Source organism: Podarcis filfolensis (genome assembly GCF_964270895.1).
Source record: "Podarcis filfolensis genome assembly, chromosome: 9".
NCBI classification, from domain to species: Eukaryota; Metazoa; Chordata; class Lepidosauria; order Squamata; family Lacertidae; genus Podarcis; species Podarcis filfolensis.
Window position 1 is genome coordinate 5,704,241 of NC_139610.1, and position 14,304 is coordinate 5,718,544.

A 14,304-nucleotide genomic window follows, 5' to 3' on the forward strand; every position below is an offset into this window, starting at 1 on the left:
ACCACAGTACCACCCTATTCTGCTTTGTTCATACCCCTCTTGGAGTCCTGTGTCCAGTTCTGGGCACCACAATTTACAGAGAATATTGACAAGCTGGGTGATCAAGGGTCTGGAAACCAAGCCTGATGAGGAACACTAGAAAGAGTTGGGTATGTTTAGCCTGGAGAAGAGGAGACTGAGAGGAGATAAGATAGCCATCTTCAAGTATCTTAAGGGCTGTCACATGGAAGAGGGAGCAAGCTCGCTTTCTCCTGCTCCCGGAGGGTTCACATTCCAAGAAAGGAAGTTCTTCTGACTAAACTCTAGGAAGAGCATTCTGAGGGTAAGAACCGTTCAGCAGTGGAGGTTAGATGACCATCTGTCAGGGATTTTTTAGTTATGATTTCTGCATTGCAGATTATTGGACTAGATGGAGTCCCTTCAAACTCTACAATTCTATGTTCTCTTGGAACATTTGACTAAGTAGTAGGGAGGACAGAACAAGATTAATGCTCGTTTGAGTCCTGCCAGTGCTAGGAAGCCTGCAGCGCCATGAGATTGAGAGTTGGCAGATGGTTAGATTATGGTCTAGACACTTGTGGCATAGTAAAACCCGGGCCCTTTCCTGCATGTGAGATAAGCATCCAAGCACTAATTTTATGTGAAAGGATACGCTGTCTCCTACTCAGCGTCAGGAGTTCTCTATTCCTTGACTAGAGGGTGAGTTTTCTGTATTTTTGTTTATAGGCAATTAAATTACTTGCCAATTAGACTGAGTCAAAATTTAATTTTGAAATGGCTCAGAGATACGAGGACCAAATGCTCTCTGCTCCCTTTGCAAATTGCTGGGCTGCGTAAAAGCAGCCACAGAAACAAAAGCATCAACCTTGTTGTTGGCTGGAGGCTACCAGGTGCACAGAGCCGGCATTGTAGGTTTTCTGGACTGGCAAATCTGCCCTTGAGAAAAACAACATCCTGTTAGCTTATTTAACAGTGAACTCACCCTTTGAATAGGGGACGCGGGTGGCGCTGTGGTCTAAACCACAGAGCCTAGGGCTTGCTGATCAGAAGGTCGGCAGTTCGAATCCCCGCGACGGGGTGAGCTCCCGTTGCTCGGTCCCTGCTCCTGCCCACCTAGCAGTTTGAAAGCACGTCAATATGCAAGTAGATAAATAGGTACCGCTCCAGTGGGAAGGTAAACGGCGTTTCCGTGCGCTGCTCTGGTTCGCCAGAAGCGGCTTAGTCATGCTGGCCACAGGACCTGGAAGCTGTACGCCGGCTCCCTCAGCCAGTAAAGCGAGATGAGCGCCGCAACCCCAGAGTCGTCCGCGACTGGACTTAACAGTCAGGGGTCCCTTTACCTCACCCATACATGTGGTTATATGGACAAAGCTGGGCCACCCATGCTCAAGAAGGGAGGTGTCAACAGACTTTGGTGAGGGGAATCCCAAGGTTTACAGAAATGCAAAATATTTAGGGAAAACCCTTGAGGAGGGGAAGCCCCTCCCCCCCCCCCGATTAGAACTGTGCATGCTTGGAATACTGATTGTAGGTTAGGAGGGGGAAAACCACAACAGGGAACTTGGATGGAAGGATGGAATGGAGTTCCTTGGTTGGCCCTAGACAGGAACACTCCACACTGCAACATTCTGTTGCAGGCACCATCTTTTTTGAAAAACTAAATATTAGTCTAGTTGTGCCATAAGGAATGTTGATTCTCATGCTCTTTTTTACAGTCTTAAATTGTTTACTTAAAAACAAGGGCATTGCTAAATTAAAATAAAACAAAAGTTTCAGTTTATTAGACTTTTCCTGACATTTTCTTGTTCCCTGTTTGTGATTTTGATTGGTATTATCTGTTGGGTTTTGAGAGAGAGAGAGAGAGAGAGAGAGAGAGAGAGAGAGAGAGAGAGAGAGAGAGAGGGAGTTTATAAATATTTCTGTTCCGCCATACCATGAAATAAAAGGGCAGTGTGCAAATTTAAAATGTGATACACCATTTAAAAAATAAAAATGCAGATTATCATTAAGATGACTGCCTAATCAAAACTAAAAGCATAAACAGCTGCAAAGGCTTGTCAGTTCCCAAGCCAAAAGCGAGGATGTCTGCCGAATCTCTGCTGGAATAGTGTTCCAGAGCATGGGATCAATGACACCCAAAATGTTGACAAGTGCTTCTGTTAAAAAAAAGTGTTGGATTTTGTTGCAAGAAACCTTGAGTGACTCATACTGAGGAAGAAAGGCTCGATAAATATCTGTTAAATAATTTTATTAAATATATGTTATTTATTATTCAGACTTTAACTTTGCCCTTCCACCTCTTTCCCCCTTTTCTTCCTAATGTCCCAACAAATGAAACTGATCTGTAGAAAAAGTTACTTGGGGGAAAAAAGAGAGAGAGACATTGCACATACTTTTGTAAACCAAGAAAATCTTTAATAAAAATACATTAAAAAAAACTTTGCCCTTCCATCAAGTTATATTACTGAGACTTTGCCCTTCAGTGAATTTATCTCAGTAGCTTATGATAAGTGGGAATTGTCTACCTTTTAAGGCCCATTTGGATTTTTGAGTGGGTGCCATGCCCTCTGGGTGCCGGAGTAGAGTTAATTGAAGCCTTGGAAAGTGCATAGAGCTGGAAGAGGGAAGAGGGTCACCGCTCCAACTTCCTCCTTCATTTTCATGGTTTTTCTCAAAGGAAAAATGGGTAGCCACTCATGCCGAGGCGGCAGTGAAAAAGAGAAGGTTCAGAGACTTTGTGGGCGCCAGGGGAAAGACATGTTGTCAAACCGTCCATTAGAAAGCAGATGAAAGTAATATGTGAAAATAAGCTTAAAATAGCAAATCTGTGAAAGTAGCATTAAATACCCAAGACAGAATAAAGCAAGAGTTGACATTTAAAAGGAGAGGAAGCCTGGGGAAATGGGAAGGAAAGGCCCTCTTCTTGGCATCGGCGAGGACACATGAGTGGGCACCCGGTTCACCTCTGTGAGGAGCACATGCCAAAAGTACACATTAACAGCATTCTAGATATACTCTAAACCAGGGGTCAGCAAACTTTTTCAGCAGGGGGCCAGCCTACTGTCCCTCAGACCTTGTGGGGGGCAGGACTATATTGGGGGGATGATGCAAGAGCCCCATGAGCCCCGGTGGCTGCTTACCTGTTTCTTGTGAGCAGCAGGAGCTGGTGGCGGGGGGACGATGAGTGGCACATGAAGCTCTGGAGAGGGGCTGCTTAAAATGGCAGCCACTGGAGTGCTGCTGTTGCTGGCACCAACAAAGCCCACCCCCCTTCCTCCTCTAGGCAGGGCAGGGAGAAACCAAGAGGAGGGAGGGAAGGAGGAGGTGGCGTCGCCACCGAGGGAGGGAGAGGGAAGGAACATGTGAGCTGGCGATCCAGCGGTGATTCCTGGACCGTCCACAGGTCGGATCCAGAATGCAATTGGGCCTGATCTGGCCCACAGGCCTTAGTTTGCCTACCCATGCTCTAAACAGAACCACATGCAGATCTCTGTGTGAATGCCATACATCCAAACATGGATATTTTCTTATTAAGACCAGCAAATGACTTAGAGCTTGCTACTGACATCAGGAAATTTCGAACAAAATATCCCAAAAGTCCTGATCTGTGCTTGCAGTTTCTGAAACAGAGCTCACAGGGTTCAAGACAATTTAGCACATAAAAAGTATGTTTGGGGTGGGACGGATTGGACCCTTCCACCACACCCCACTCTCCTGGATTCCCCTAGCAGTCACACGTTTGCTGCATTTTATTTGAGCTCCTTGTAGGGAAGGTGGGATATAAATTTGTATTTTATTGATTTATTAAATTTATATACCACCCTTCACCCGTTGATTACAAGGTGGTTCACAAGGTAAAAATACAATATAAAAACACAAAATACACACACACACACACACACACACACACACACACACATGTATATATATACACACACGAATATAAAACCAAATCGAAACAAAAAAAACCCACCCCTCCCACAAGCACATTTAAAAGGTGTTAGGATGTTTATCAGCCAAAGACCTGGTTAAACTGTGCAATAAATGCCATCAATAAGAATGAAAACTAAATGTCAGGATGGGGCAGTAGTAGTCCCCAGTGGCAAAAGCCTCTTCCTTAGTGGGCAGCCAGGGTCAGGGAGAGCTGGGTTCAAGTCACTGCTCAGCTGACTTTGGTCAGGACCAGCCTTTTCCAACCCAGGAAGGTGTTGACCCTGAGTCAGACCACTGGCCCCTTAAGCTCCATATTGTCCACACTGACAGGCAGCTGTTCTTCAGAGGCCTCAGTGTTTCCGACAAGGTGTCTTCCAGCCCCACCTGGAGATGCAGCCATGGCTTGAACCCGGGTTCTTCTGCATGCCAAGCAGCGACTCTGCCTCTGGACTAACAGTTCTCCCCACTTGACCCTCCCAAGGAGTTTATGCACCTTTATTATCACGGCCAGAGTTCATTTTCCAAACCTCTGCCTGCTTGGGGTCTTCAGTCACTCCTCCAGGACAATAAAATCCCTCCTTTTAGCTTATCGCATCAACCCCTTTTGCTGCGGCACTGAGGAAATACAATAAGAACAATAATTCCTGCCAAGCCATGCATATATTTTTTCCTTTGGAATCAAGGAAAGCACACTGGGCTGTTGTTGTTTTTTTATGCAAAAGCTGCCGTTTCTCTTCCCTTTTAGTGCTCTGTGTTCTTCCTTCCATTCCCCTCTCCCCTATCCTGGCTCCCCTGCCACCACAAAAAATAAAATAAAATTGCAGTTTTGATTCACTCTTAATCCTTAGCAATTGGGCAAGTTTCAACGGATGTTGGATCCTGCTGCAGCTTTGGAAAAAAGAACCAAAGGCTTGCAGGTGAAATTGCCCTTATTCTATTCTCCCCTCCCCACCATATTGAGGAAGAGCATCTCTTTGCACTGGGCCTGGGGGTGGGAGCCCAGCCTGAGCGAGCTGGCCTCTTGCAACATGGAAGAATGTGTGTGAGACAGTGAGATATGGGAACCACTTTCCAATGTCTGTAGGGCTGAAGGTTGAGCCAGCTTGTATTCTGCTGCTCCGGAGGGGAGAAACCTTCCTTGGAGAGCTTTTAAGCAGTCCTCTGCCAGGGATTCTTTAGCTCTTGTTCCCTTGCAGGGGGTTGGGCTGGATGGCCTTTGGAGGTCCCTTCCAACTCTGCCATCCTGGTGTGTGCATGCTTGTGGCGGCGAACGGCTCTTTGAAACCACCCCTGGCGGACGTGGGCAGTTGCCGTGGAGCTGGTCCCTGTGGCGTTTCCGGAGAACTGGCGGGCGGCGTGAGAATCCTGGGTTACCGCAGTTTCAGCTTTTCTGCCGCGGCTGCTGCAGGCAGGCTCTCTGCTGCTTCCCGCCTGCTCTCCCTTCCCCCACCTTCCCTCCTCCCCGGAGCCGCAAGAGAGGAGAGGATGTGAGTGTGTGTGTGTGTGTGTGTGTGTGTCTGAAGCGGAGACGTCTTCCAAGTGCCCCCCGACAGTTGTCATGTATCCTTGGTTCCTTGCTCCACTTGTTATATAACACAAGATGCTTCTCAGCTTCTGTTCTGGTCTTGTAAGTGCATCTTCCTTTTTCTCCCCTCTTTTGCAAGATCCATCCCTGCTGCTGCTGCTGCTCCTCTTCCCAACGCACCTCCTTTCCCTCTTTCTTCCTTTAAAAATTCATCTGTAATTCAAGTTGGCCGAGAAGCTGCTGGCTGGGCCCCTCGACGCAGCGCTCCTCCTCTTCCACCACCACTGCCACATGGACCCAGCGAATCCCGGGCGCTACCAAACGGGGAGCGATCTGGCACGGCTGCTGTTGCGCTTTGCTTTGATGGCTGCAGGCTCTGAATCGGCAGAAAGTGGGAGAGGAGGCCGGCTGGCCGGCTGCATGGGGCTTCGAGGCTTGTGCAGAAGGGCAGGCGCAGCCTGGAGGGCGATGGGGAGTGGTGGCAGGTGAGACTTTTTCCTTCCCAGCTGGTCCTCCAGCTGGTCATGTCCGCCTTGACAGGTAATTGGAAGAGAGCAGCAACAGCAGCGGAGGGAGGGAGTGGGGTTGGGCAGGGCCAGGGCTGTGTCGGAGGGATGGTAGTGGGTAGAGAACACCTGCTTGGCATGCAAAGGGTTCCTACTTTGATCCCTGCTGGCATCTCCCATTCAGACAGGAGTGGCGTACCTCCTCCCCACATTCATTGATGGGCAGCCACCCAGGGGCCATATGCTGGGAGCGGTGGGCACAGGTGAGTGTCGTGACAGACATTGGTTGGATGTCAGAGTTTGGATGCTTTAGTTGTGCATTTCAGGGGGTTGGACTAGATGGCCTTTTGGAGTCCCTTCCAACTTTACAATTCTATGTAACCTGTACCTTTTTGGACAATAGGCTTGCTTTGCTAGTAGTAATAATAATAATAATTATTATTACAGTGGCACCTCACAATGAGAACGGGATCCGTTCCAGAGCCCCGTTCGCATCCTGAAGTGAATGCAACCTGTGACTGCGTGTCTGCGCGTGTGTGGGTCACGATTCGCTGCTTCCGTGCATGCACGTGATGTCATTTTGCGTGTCTGCGCATGCGCGAGTGGCGAAACCTGGAAGTAATGCGCTCCGTTACTTCCGGGTCGCCACGGAGCGCAACCTGAAAGCGCTCATCCTGAAGCATATTCAACCCGAGGTATGACTGTATTATTTATACCCCGCCCATCTGGCTGGGTTTCCCCAGCCACTACAGCGTCAGACATTAAAAACTTCCCTAAACAGGGCCGCTTTCAGTTGTCTTTAAAAAGTAAAATAGTTGTCTATTGCCTTGACATCTGCACACATATGATCCTCCCTCCAGGCAAGTCATAGGCATTCTCAGAGTTCGGGGGCAAATTCCTGCTTGGCAACAACACTTGCAGAGATTGTGAAGGAGGGCTGTTAAGGTTTAGGAAGAGTCCTGAGGGCCAGGTGAAGAGGCCCAAAGGGCCACAGACAGGCCAGTGACTCCCAACCTCTGACTTAAAATGCTTTGATAGCAGGTGATCAGAAAGGTCTGTGCATGAAACCCTGGAGAGCTGCTACCATTCAGAGCAGACTGTATTGGGCTAGATGGACCAAACAGCCTGACCTCAAATAAGGAACTTGGCTGTGTGCCAGCTTCTCATCCAGCTGGAATACTCTTTATTATTTGTACATTTGTATGTAAGAGGTGCTTGTGGGGGGGCAGCCCTTATTTGCCTGGAAGGTATTCTAATCTCCAGTATTAGGGAGCCAGCTGTTGTTCAGGGATGAACACTCTGCACATGCTCTCGTCTCAGTTGCTTCTTGTCTTGCTGTTCCAGGAGCAGAGTCTGCTCTTAAGCACTGTATTTCACAGGCAGCATTTATTATTTTCCCCTTTTACATTTTACCTTCCTCCAAGGAGCCCAATTGCACTGGTTTCCCCTCCTCTCAACAAGCCTGTAAGGTAGGCTTGAGGGTTAGTACTGTCGCAAGGTTGCCCAATGAGCTTTGTGGCCAAGTGGGAATTTGGGCCAAGGTCTCCAGGTACTGTCTGCCGTGCCACATGGGAAGAAGCTCTCCAGATGCTCCTTCCAAAACAATGTGCCCAGATTTGCTCCTTAAAGTGAAGGGGATGCAATGCAGAATTGAGTGATTGCATTGTTAGGAAGATTCTGGACACTTTATTGCACATTCTTTCCAAATTGTTTGCAGGGGAGTTAGATTCCGTTACATCAAACAAGGGTTATCCCACACTTACCAGTGCGTCTCCCTGTAAATTTCCTTTATTGCAAAAAGTCTGACAGGGCAAGGGGAAGCACGTTTGTTGCACAAGGGCCTCAGCACCAAGTTGAACTGCACAACTTGTTGCGCCAGCATAGGATGGAATCCCTCTCCCCAATAGCGGCTGCCTCCATCCTTGCTCCCAAGACCATGAGTCATTCTTGCATTTACCTCCCCCCACCTGGGCACCCCTCTCTCTCGGATCAGGATTTCTCCCTGTCCCGTTAGGCCATTTGGCATAGCAGGGGAGAATCAGGAAGGAGTTGAAGGATCAAGTCTGAACCAGATGCCCTTCCTCAAAGGCAGAGAGGGTTTGCCAGCACAGATTATGCCCATTTCTCTCTCCCACTGTCTTTAGCTTTATGAATTTTTGTACTCTTTATGTGTTAGATAAATTTCCTTTTATTTATATAAACCTGTTACAACCCAGGACTTTCAAAATTTGGCTCCTAAGATTTCCAGCCAGAGCACACTCCCACAGTCTGCTTTTGCAACAACATGGGGGGGGGGGAGTGTCGGTCTTGCTCAGGGGTCAGCAACATTTTTCAGCCATGGGCTGGTCCACTGTCCCTCAGACCATGTGGTGGGCAGGACTATATTTTGAAGAGAGAAAAAATTAACGAATTCCTATGCCCCACAAATAACCCAGAGATGCATTTTAAATAAAAGCACACGTTCTATTCATGTAAAAACACCAGGCAGGCCCCACAAATAACCCAGAGATGCATTTTAAATAAAAGGACACATTCTACTCATGTAAAAACATGCTGATTCCCGGACCGTCCGCAGGCCAGATTTAGAAGGCAATTGGGCCGCATCCGGCCCCTGGGCCTCAGGTTGCCTATCCCTGATTTAAGATGCTTTCAAAAGCTGGCTGGCCTCCCTGAGTCACGCAAGTCCTGCTCCTGTTTCAATAAGATGTTCTGTTGGGCTATGGCTCAGTGGTGGAACAGCTGCCTTACATGTAGAAGGCCCCAGCGGCAACTCCAGGGGGAGCTGGGGGAGCCCCTTGCCTGAAATCCTGGAGAGCCATTGCAGCCGGTCAGTGGGGAGAACTATGGCGTGATGTGGGCCAGCAGTTTGACTGGCAAGAAGCCTACTTTTCTTGGCCACCAGTCTGGTGCCCGCTGGGCGCTTGAGACTGCAACTCCCATCTGCCCCCGTCAGCCTGGCTGTTTGGGGCTGGAGCTGAGAGTTTTCATCGCTTGGAGTGGCTGGAGAATAGCAGGATTGCAAAGGCTGGAGTGGTGTATCGGGACCCCGGGTTGAAATCCTCTCTCACCAGCTGCAGGTCTTGTCTGTTCTGAGTCTCCCAACTTCATGAGATGGTCCAGAATTTGAATGCTTGGAGAGAGGGAGGAAACTGTGTTCATTTTGTGGCTACAGGGCCTGGTTTTTGTCCTGTGGGGAGGGAGAGAGGCTGAGTTCCGGAACAAGAATGCCATACTGGGATGTAAGGGAGGTTCCCTGGTCCGGGGTGGCACAGTTCAGACATGTCCCTCATTCCGGCCACCCTCTGCTGCGCTGATCCTGGGCTTTGGGGCTCCATCTGCTGCCCTCTCTGCTCAGAGAATCTTTTGACTGTCTTGCAGGGCCTAAAAATAGATCTGGCAAAGGAAGGAAGAGCAGTTACGAAAAGTGGAAGAGAAAATTTAAAAAAGCGAACTCCTAGAGGCTGGGGCAGGGTTGGGGGGCCTTTTTTTTTTTTAATAAGATTTTTATTAAGATTTTTACATTACAAAAAATAAAAACAAACAGAAAAAGAAAAAAAAATCTTTCCATCACATTATTTTTCATTTACTTGTTTCTTGGACCTCCTCATACCTCTCTTTTTTGTATTCCAATTCAATTTATTAACTCAGCAATTTGTTTCCCTCTTTATTCTACCCAAATCTTTATTCTTAAATTGTTGTAATCTTAAAATTTTACTTTTATAAACCAATTTTTTTCATATTCTTTTAACCCATTACAGCTAGAAACCTCTTAATTTTAATCCAACATTATTCTAAAGTTCATTAATTTTACAATATCTCTGTAGATAATCTTTAAATTTCTTCCAATCTTCTTCCACTGACTCTTCCCCCTGATCTCGGATCCTGCCGGTCATTTCCGCCAATTCCATATAGTCCACCACCTTCATCTGCCATTCTTCCAAGGTTGGGGGGCCTTTTCCACCATGAGAGCCCTAACCCCTTCCTGTTTGGAGGGGGGCCAGTGGGACGCAGGTCAAAGGGAGGGCAGAGCAAACGTGAACAGAACAAGGGAGGTAAATTGGAGCCCCCGTGTTTTCTATTACTGTGTTTCTTGTGATTGTAAGGGGTTTTTTAAAAACAGTCTTTCATGTTGCATTTTAAATTTTATAACCTCTTCCTGGACCTTAGGGCCAGGGCTGTAAATACGGTGGTACCTCGGGTTAAGAGCTTAATTTGTTCTGGAGGTCTGTTCTTAACCTGAAACCGTTCTTAACCTGAAGCACCACTTTAGCTAATGGGGCCTCCCACTGCCGCCGGAGCACAATTTCTGTTCTCAAGCTGAAACAAAGTTCTTAACCCGAGGTAATATTTCTGGGTTAGCGGAGTCTGCAACCTGAAGCATATGTAACCTGAAGCGTATGTAACCCAGGGTACCACTGTAATAAAAATAGCATAATAAGAATCCCCCCCCTCACTTTTCTACAGTAGGCTATAATAGGGGGCTTTTTAAAGCACCGCACTAGATTCCTGATTAACACCTTTACTTGTATTTATCCTTTATGTATTTTTATATATTTTTAAAAGACTGTTGACCTACATGTTTTTAAATGACTTGTTACTGTTTTACATGGTTTTTAAGATGTTAAAAATTGGTTTAAAATCTGTTTTTATTTTATTTTTAATTGCATTGTTTTGTCATGTTTGTGTTTGCTGCCCTGGGCTCCCTGGAAGAATGGAATATAAATTTATAAACAAGCACTCTGTGGCCTAGATTTTTTTTTTTTTTTTAAGGGCCAGGCCACCTCCATGAGGAAAAGGCCTTAGCTCAGCAGTGGAGCATCCGCTTTGCATCCAGAAGGTCCCAGGTTCAGTTCCTGGCTCCTCCTGGAAGGGTTGAGCGAGACCCTCATCTGAAATCTGGACAGCTGCTGCCAGTCAGTGTAGGCAATATTGAGCTTGATTGACCTGGTGGTCTGTTCAATATAAGGCAGCTTACTATTTAATCCATCTCTCTCTTTTAGAACCATAAGGACTAGAAACTTAATTTTAGGGGAATGGCTGCAGCTCGGTGGCAGAACATCTGCTCTACATGCAGAAGCTCCCAGGTTCAATCCCTGGCGGCATATTTTGGCAGTACTGGGAAAGATTCCTGCCTGAAACCCTGAAGAGCTGCTGCCAGTCAGTGTACACAACACTGGCATGGATGGCCCATTGGTCCAGCATGTTATCAGACATTCTCCTGCCTTCATTCCTGGGCTCTTCCCAGCACCGCTGGTCAGGTGCCCCCCTTGCACAGCTCCCTTCCTCTCAGCCTCCCTCTCCAGGCTCTGCCAGATGCCCAGGCAGAAAACGTAAGGCTTCCCTGGGAGCCAGATGTGAAATAATCACATTCGCTTGGAAGAGTTTATCCTAATCCCTAGCAGACGGAGAGTTTTCGTTCGCTAAGGCAGGAGGATTATTCTCACCCCCCCTCTGCGCTGCCCCCAAACTTGTAGTGCACTTCGGGGGGGGGGGTTGAACCAAACTCCCAACAATTTCATGAGCCTGCATGGTTCTCTATTTTTGAGAGCCGCTGCCAAGGGTGCGGCCCTCAGGCCTGGACTGCAGGATCTGGCTCTGCCCAGTGTTAACCTCATCTCTACTGGGGTATTGACCTCTGCTTGAAATAGCAGATGGTGGTGGACTCTCCTTCACTGGAGGTTTCTAAGCAGAGGTCAGGTGGCCTCCTGCCAATGATTCTTGGAATTATTATTATTATTATTATTATTATTATTATTATTTGTGACAATCTGTCAACAGGGTGTACAAAAATACAACAATAGCACACCAGAACGTCATGCATTATAAGCGTCCCCAAACAGGGCTGCCTTCAGATGTCTTCTAAAAGTTGTACAGTTATTTATTTCCTTGAAATGTGAAGGGACAGCGTTCCACAGGGAGGGCGCCACTACCGAGAAGGCCCTCTGCCTGGTTCCCTGTAACTTTGCTTCTCGCAGGGAGGGAACCGCCAGAAGTCCCTCGAAGCTGGACCTCAGTGTCCGGGCTGAACTATGGGGGTGAAGACGCTCCTTCAGGTATACTGGGCCGAGACCTTTTAGGACTTTAAAGGTCAGCACCAACACTTTGAATTGTGCTCAGAAACATACTGGGAGTCAATGAAGATCTTTCAGGACTGGTGTTATATGGTCTCGGCGGCCGCTCCCAGTCACCAGTCTAGCTGCCGCAGTCCGGATTAGTTGTAGTTTCCAGGTCACCTTCAAAGGTAGCTCCACGTAGAGTGCATTGTAGTAGTCCAAGCAGGAGATAATCAGAGCATGTCCCACTCCGGTGAGACAGTCCGCGGGCAGGTAGGGTCTCAGCCTGCGTACCAGATGGAGATGGTAGACAGTTGTCCTGGACACAGAATTAACCTGCGCCTCCATGGACAACTGTGAGTCCAAAATGACTCCCAGGCTGCGCACCTGGTCCTTCAAGGGTATAGTTACCCCATTCAGATCTAGAGAGTCCCCGCACCCTGCCTGCCCAGATAGTACTTTTGTCTTGTCAGGATTCAACTTCAATCTGTTGACTGCCATCCACCCTCCAACAGCCTCTAGACACCCACACAGGACCATCACTGCCTTCACTGGTTCCGATTTAAATGGGAGGTGGAACTGCATATTGATGAACACCCAGCCCAAACCCCCTGATGATCTCTCCCAGTGGCTTCATATGGATGTTGAAAAGCATGGGGGAGAGGCACCCCACAAGTCAGCGCCCAGGGTCCAAACACCCCACACTACTTTCTGGACTTGACCCAGAAAAAAGGAGTGGAACCACTGCATAACAGTGTCCCTAACTCCCAGCCCTCCTAGAGGGCCCAGAAAGATACCATGGTTGATGGTATCAAAAGCCGCTGAGAGACCCAGCAGAACCACGAAACAGCTGCCCACTTCAGAGTCAGGCCATTGTTCCACCTCATTCAGTGTTGTCTTCTCTATATCAAGTGGCTGTAGTTTCCCAGCATTTTAAATACTGGCCTCATCAGCACCATGCATTCAAAGTGCTAGGATACCACTCTAACCAGTACCACTTTCCCCCAAAGAATTCTGGGAGCTGTAGTTTGTTATTGGCACTGAGAGTTTGTTAAGAGGCTCCTATTCACCTCCCAGAGCTGCAATTCCCAGAATTCCCTGGGAGGAGGAACTGATTGTTAAACCAGTCTGGGAATTGTAGCTATTTGTGGGTAATAGGGGCCATAATGAACTATAGCTCCCAAATTCTTTGGGGGAAGCCAGGATTGCTTAAAGTGCCCTATCTAGAGTTGCTGGGGATCAAACCTGGGACCTTCTGCATGCCAAACATGTGTTCTAACCACTGTGCTACAGCCCTTCCGAATAAGGAATGCCTTCTCTGTGGGCCAGCAAAGAAGCGATGCTTTCAGGTCTGCAGCCATGATGCAGCCAGTGTTCAAAACTCAGATATATAAGCTAGGCGTCAAATGGCTCTAAATCAAGATTGCAGTCGCCAAAACGGAATGTCTAGTTGCCATTTTTGGGTAAGACGGCTCTAAAGTCTTATTTTTCAAATGATGGACTGACTGTGATTGATTCTCAGTTAAACATCTGGCCAGTTCAGATGACAATCTTGAGTTAGGTTTGAGAACTTAAAGAAAAGTCACTTGATCCAAGGACAGATCACATATATACAGTATTGTGCTATTCTGAACTCTTTCTTAATGGTGACTGCTCCTGCTCAGGCTGCACAGGGAAAGCAATTTGGTTCCAGAAATTAATTCCGATTGTGCAGATAAAATATAACTGATAGAATTCTACAATATGGGCAATTAGTGTGCAAAAACAGTCCAGATACTATGATCTCCAGATGGTGAAGATGTCAGGCTCCATCCTGGCGCCCATCTATCTTCAGCTGGTCACAAATGATTGAAAACCAGGTGCAAAATGCGCTTGGTGCCTGGCTAATTTCAAACACTGGTTGCAGCCTGTCTCCCATTCCCCTTTAACCATGGTTTGGTGCATGTAGCACTAGCTGGTTAAGAGTGTCCTTAAACCTGGGTTCGGAAACCAGTTTCAGTCCCACAGCCTGGGGGCCACATTGTGCAAGGGACAAGGAACCTGGGCTTCCAGAGGGCAAGCAGGAATTTGAGTGGGGTTAGGGTAAAAAAAATACTTTAAAAAAAAAAAAGTGGCGTTGAATTTGTGAAACTGAACTGCATTTCTTAAACAAATCAACCACTGGACAAAGAAGAAGACAAGCCTGACAAGCCCAGGATTAATTTCGAACAAACGGTGCTTTCTGAGCTGCCGTCACTCCCGGGCGGCTACCATGGGGACGCTTTTGCATTTCCTGGTATAGGAGTTC

The 14,304-nt window shown here is 47.5% G+C and overlaps 1 protein-coding gene across 11 annotated transcripts in view; it reads left to right on the forward strand.

Annotated features, from left to right (window-relative positions):
* CSK (C-terminal Src kinase) overlaps positions 1 to 14,304 on the forward strand; it is a 76,207-nt gene that overhangs the window by 27,272 nt on the left and 34,631 nt on the right. For 2 of the 11 annotated variants that reach the window (XM_083630547.1, XM_083630548.1), the window contains exon 1: positions 5,519 to 5,560. The exons of the other annotated variants lie outside the window; for them this stretch is intronic. In XM_083630547.1, the coding sequence (XP_083486673.1) occupies positions 5,534 to 5,560 (27 nt within the window). In that variant the 5' untranslated portion in view covers positions 5,519 to 5,533. Of the gene's footprint in view, positions 1 to 5,518; positions 5,561 to 14,304 lie in introns of those variants that run through there. 11 annotated transcript variants of the gene reach the window in all.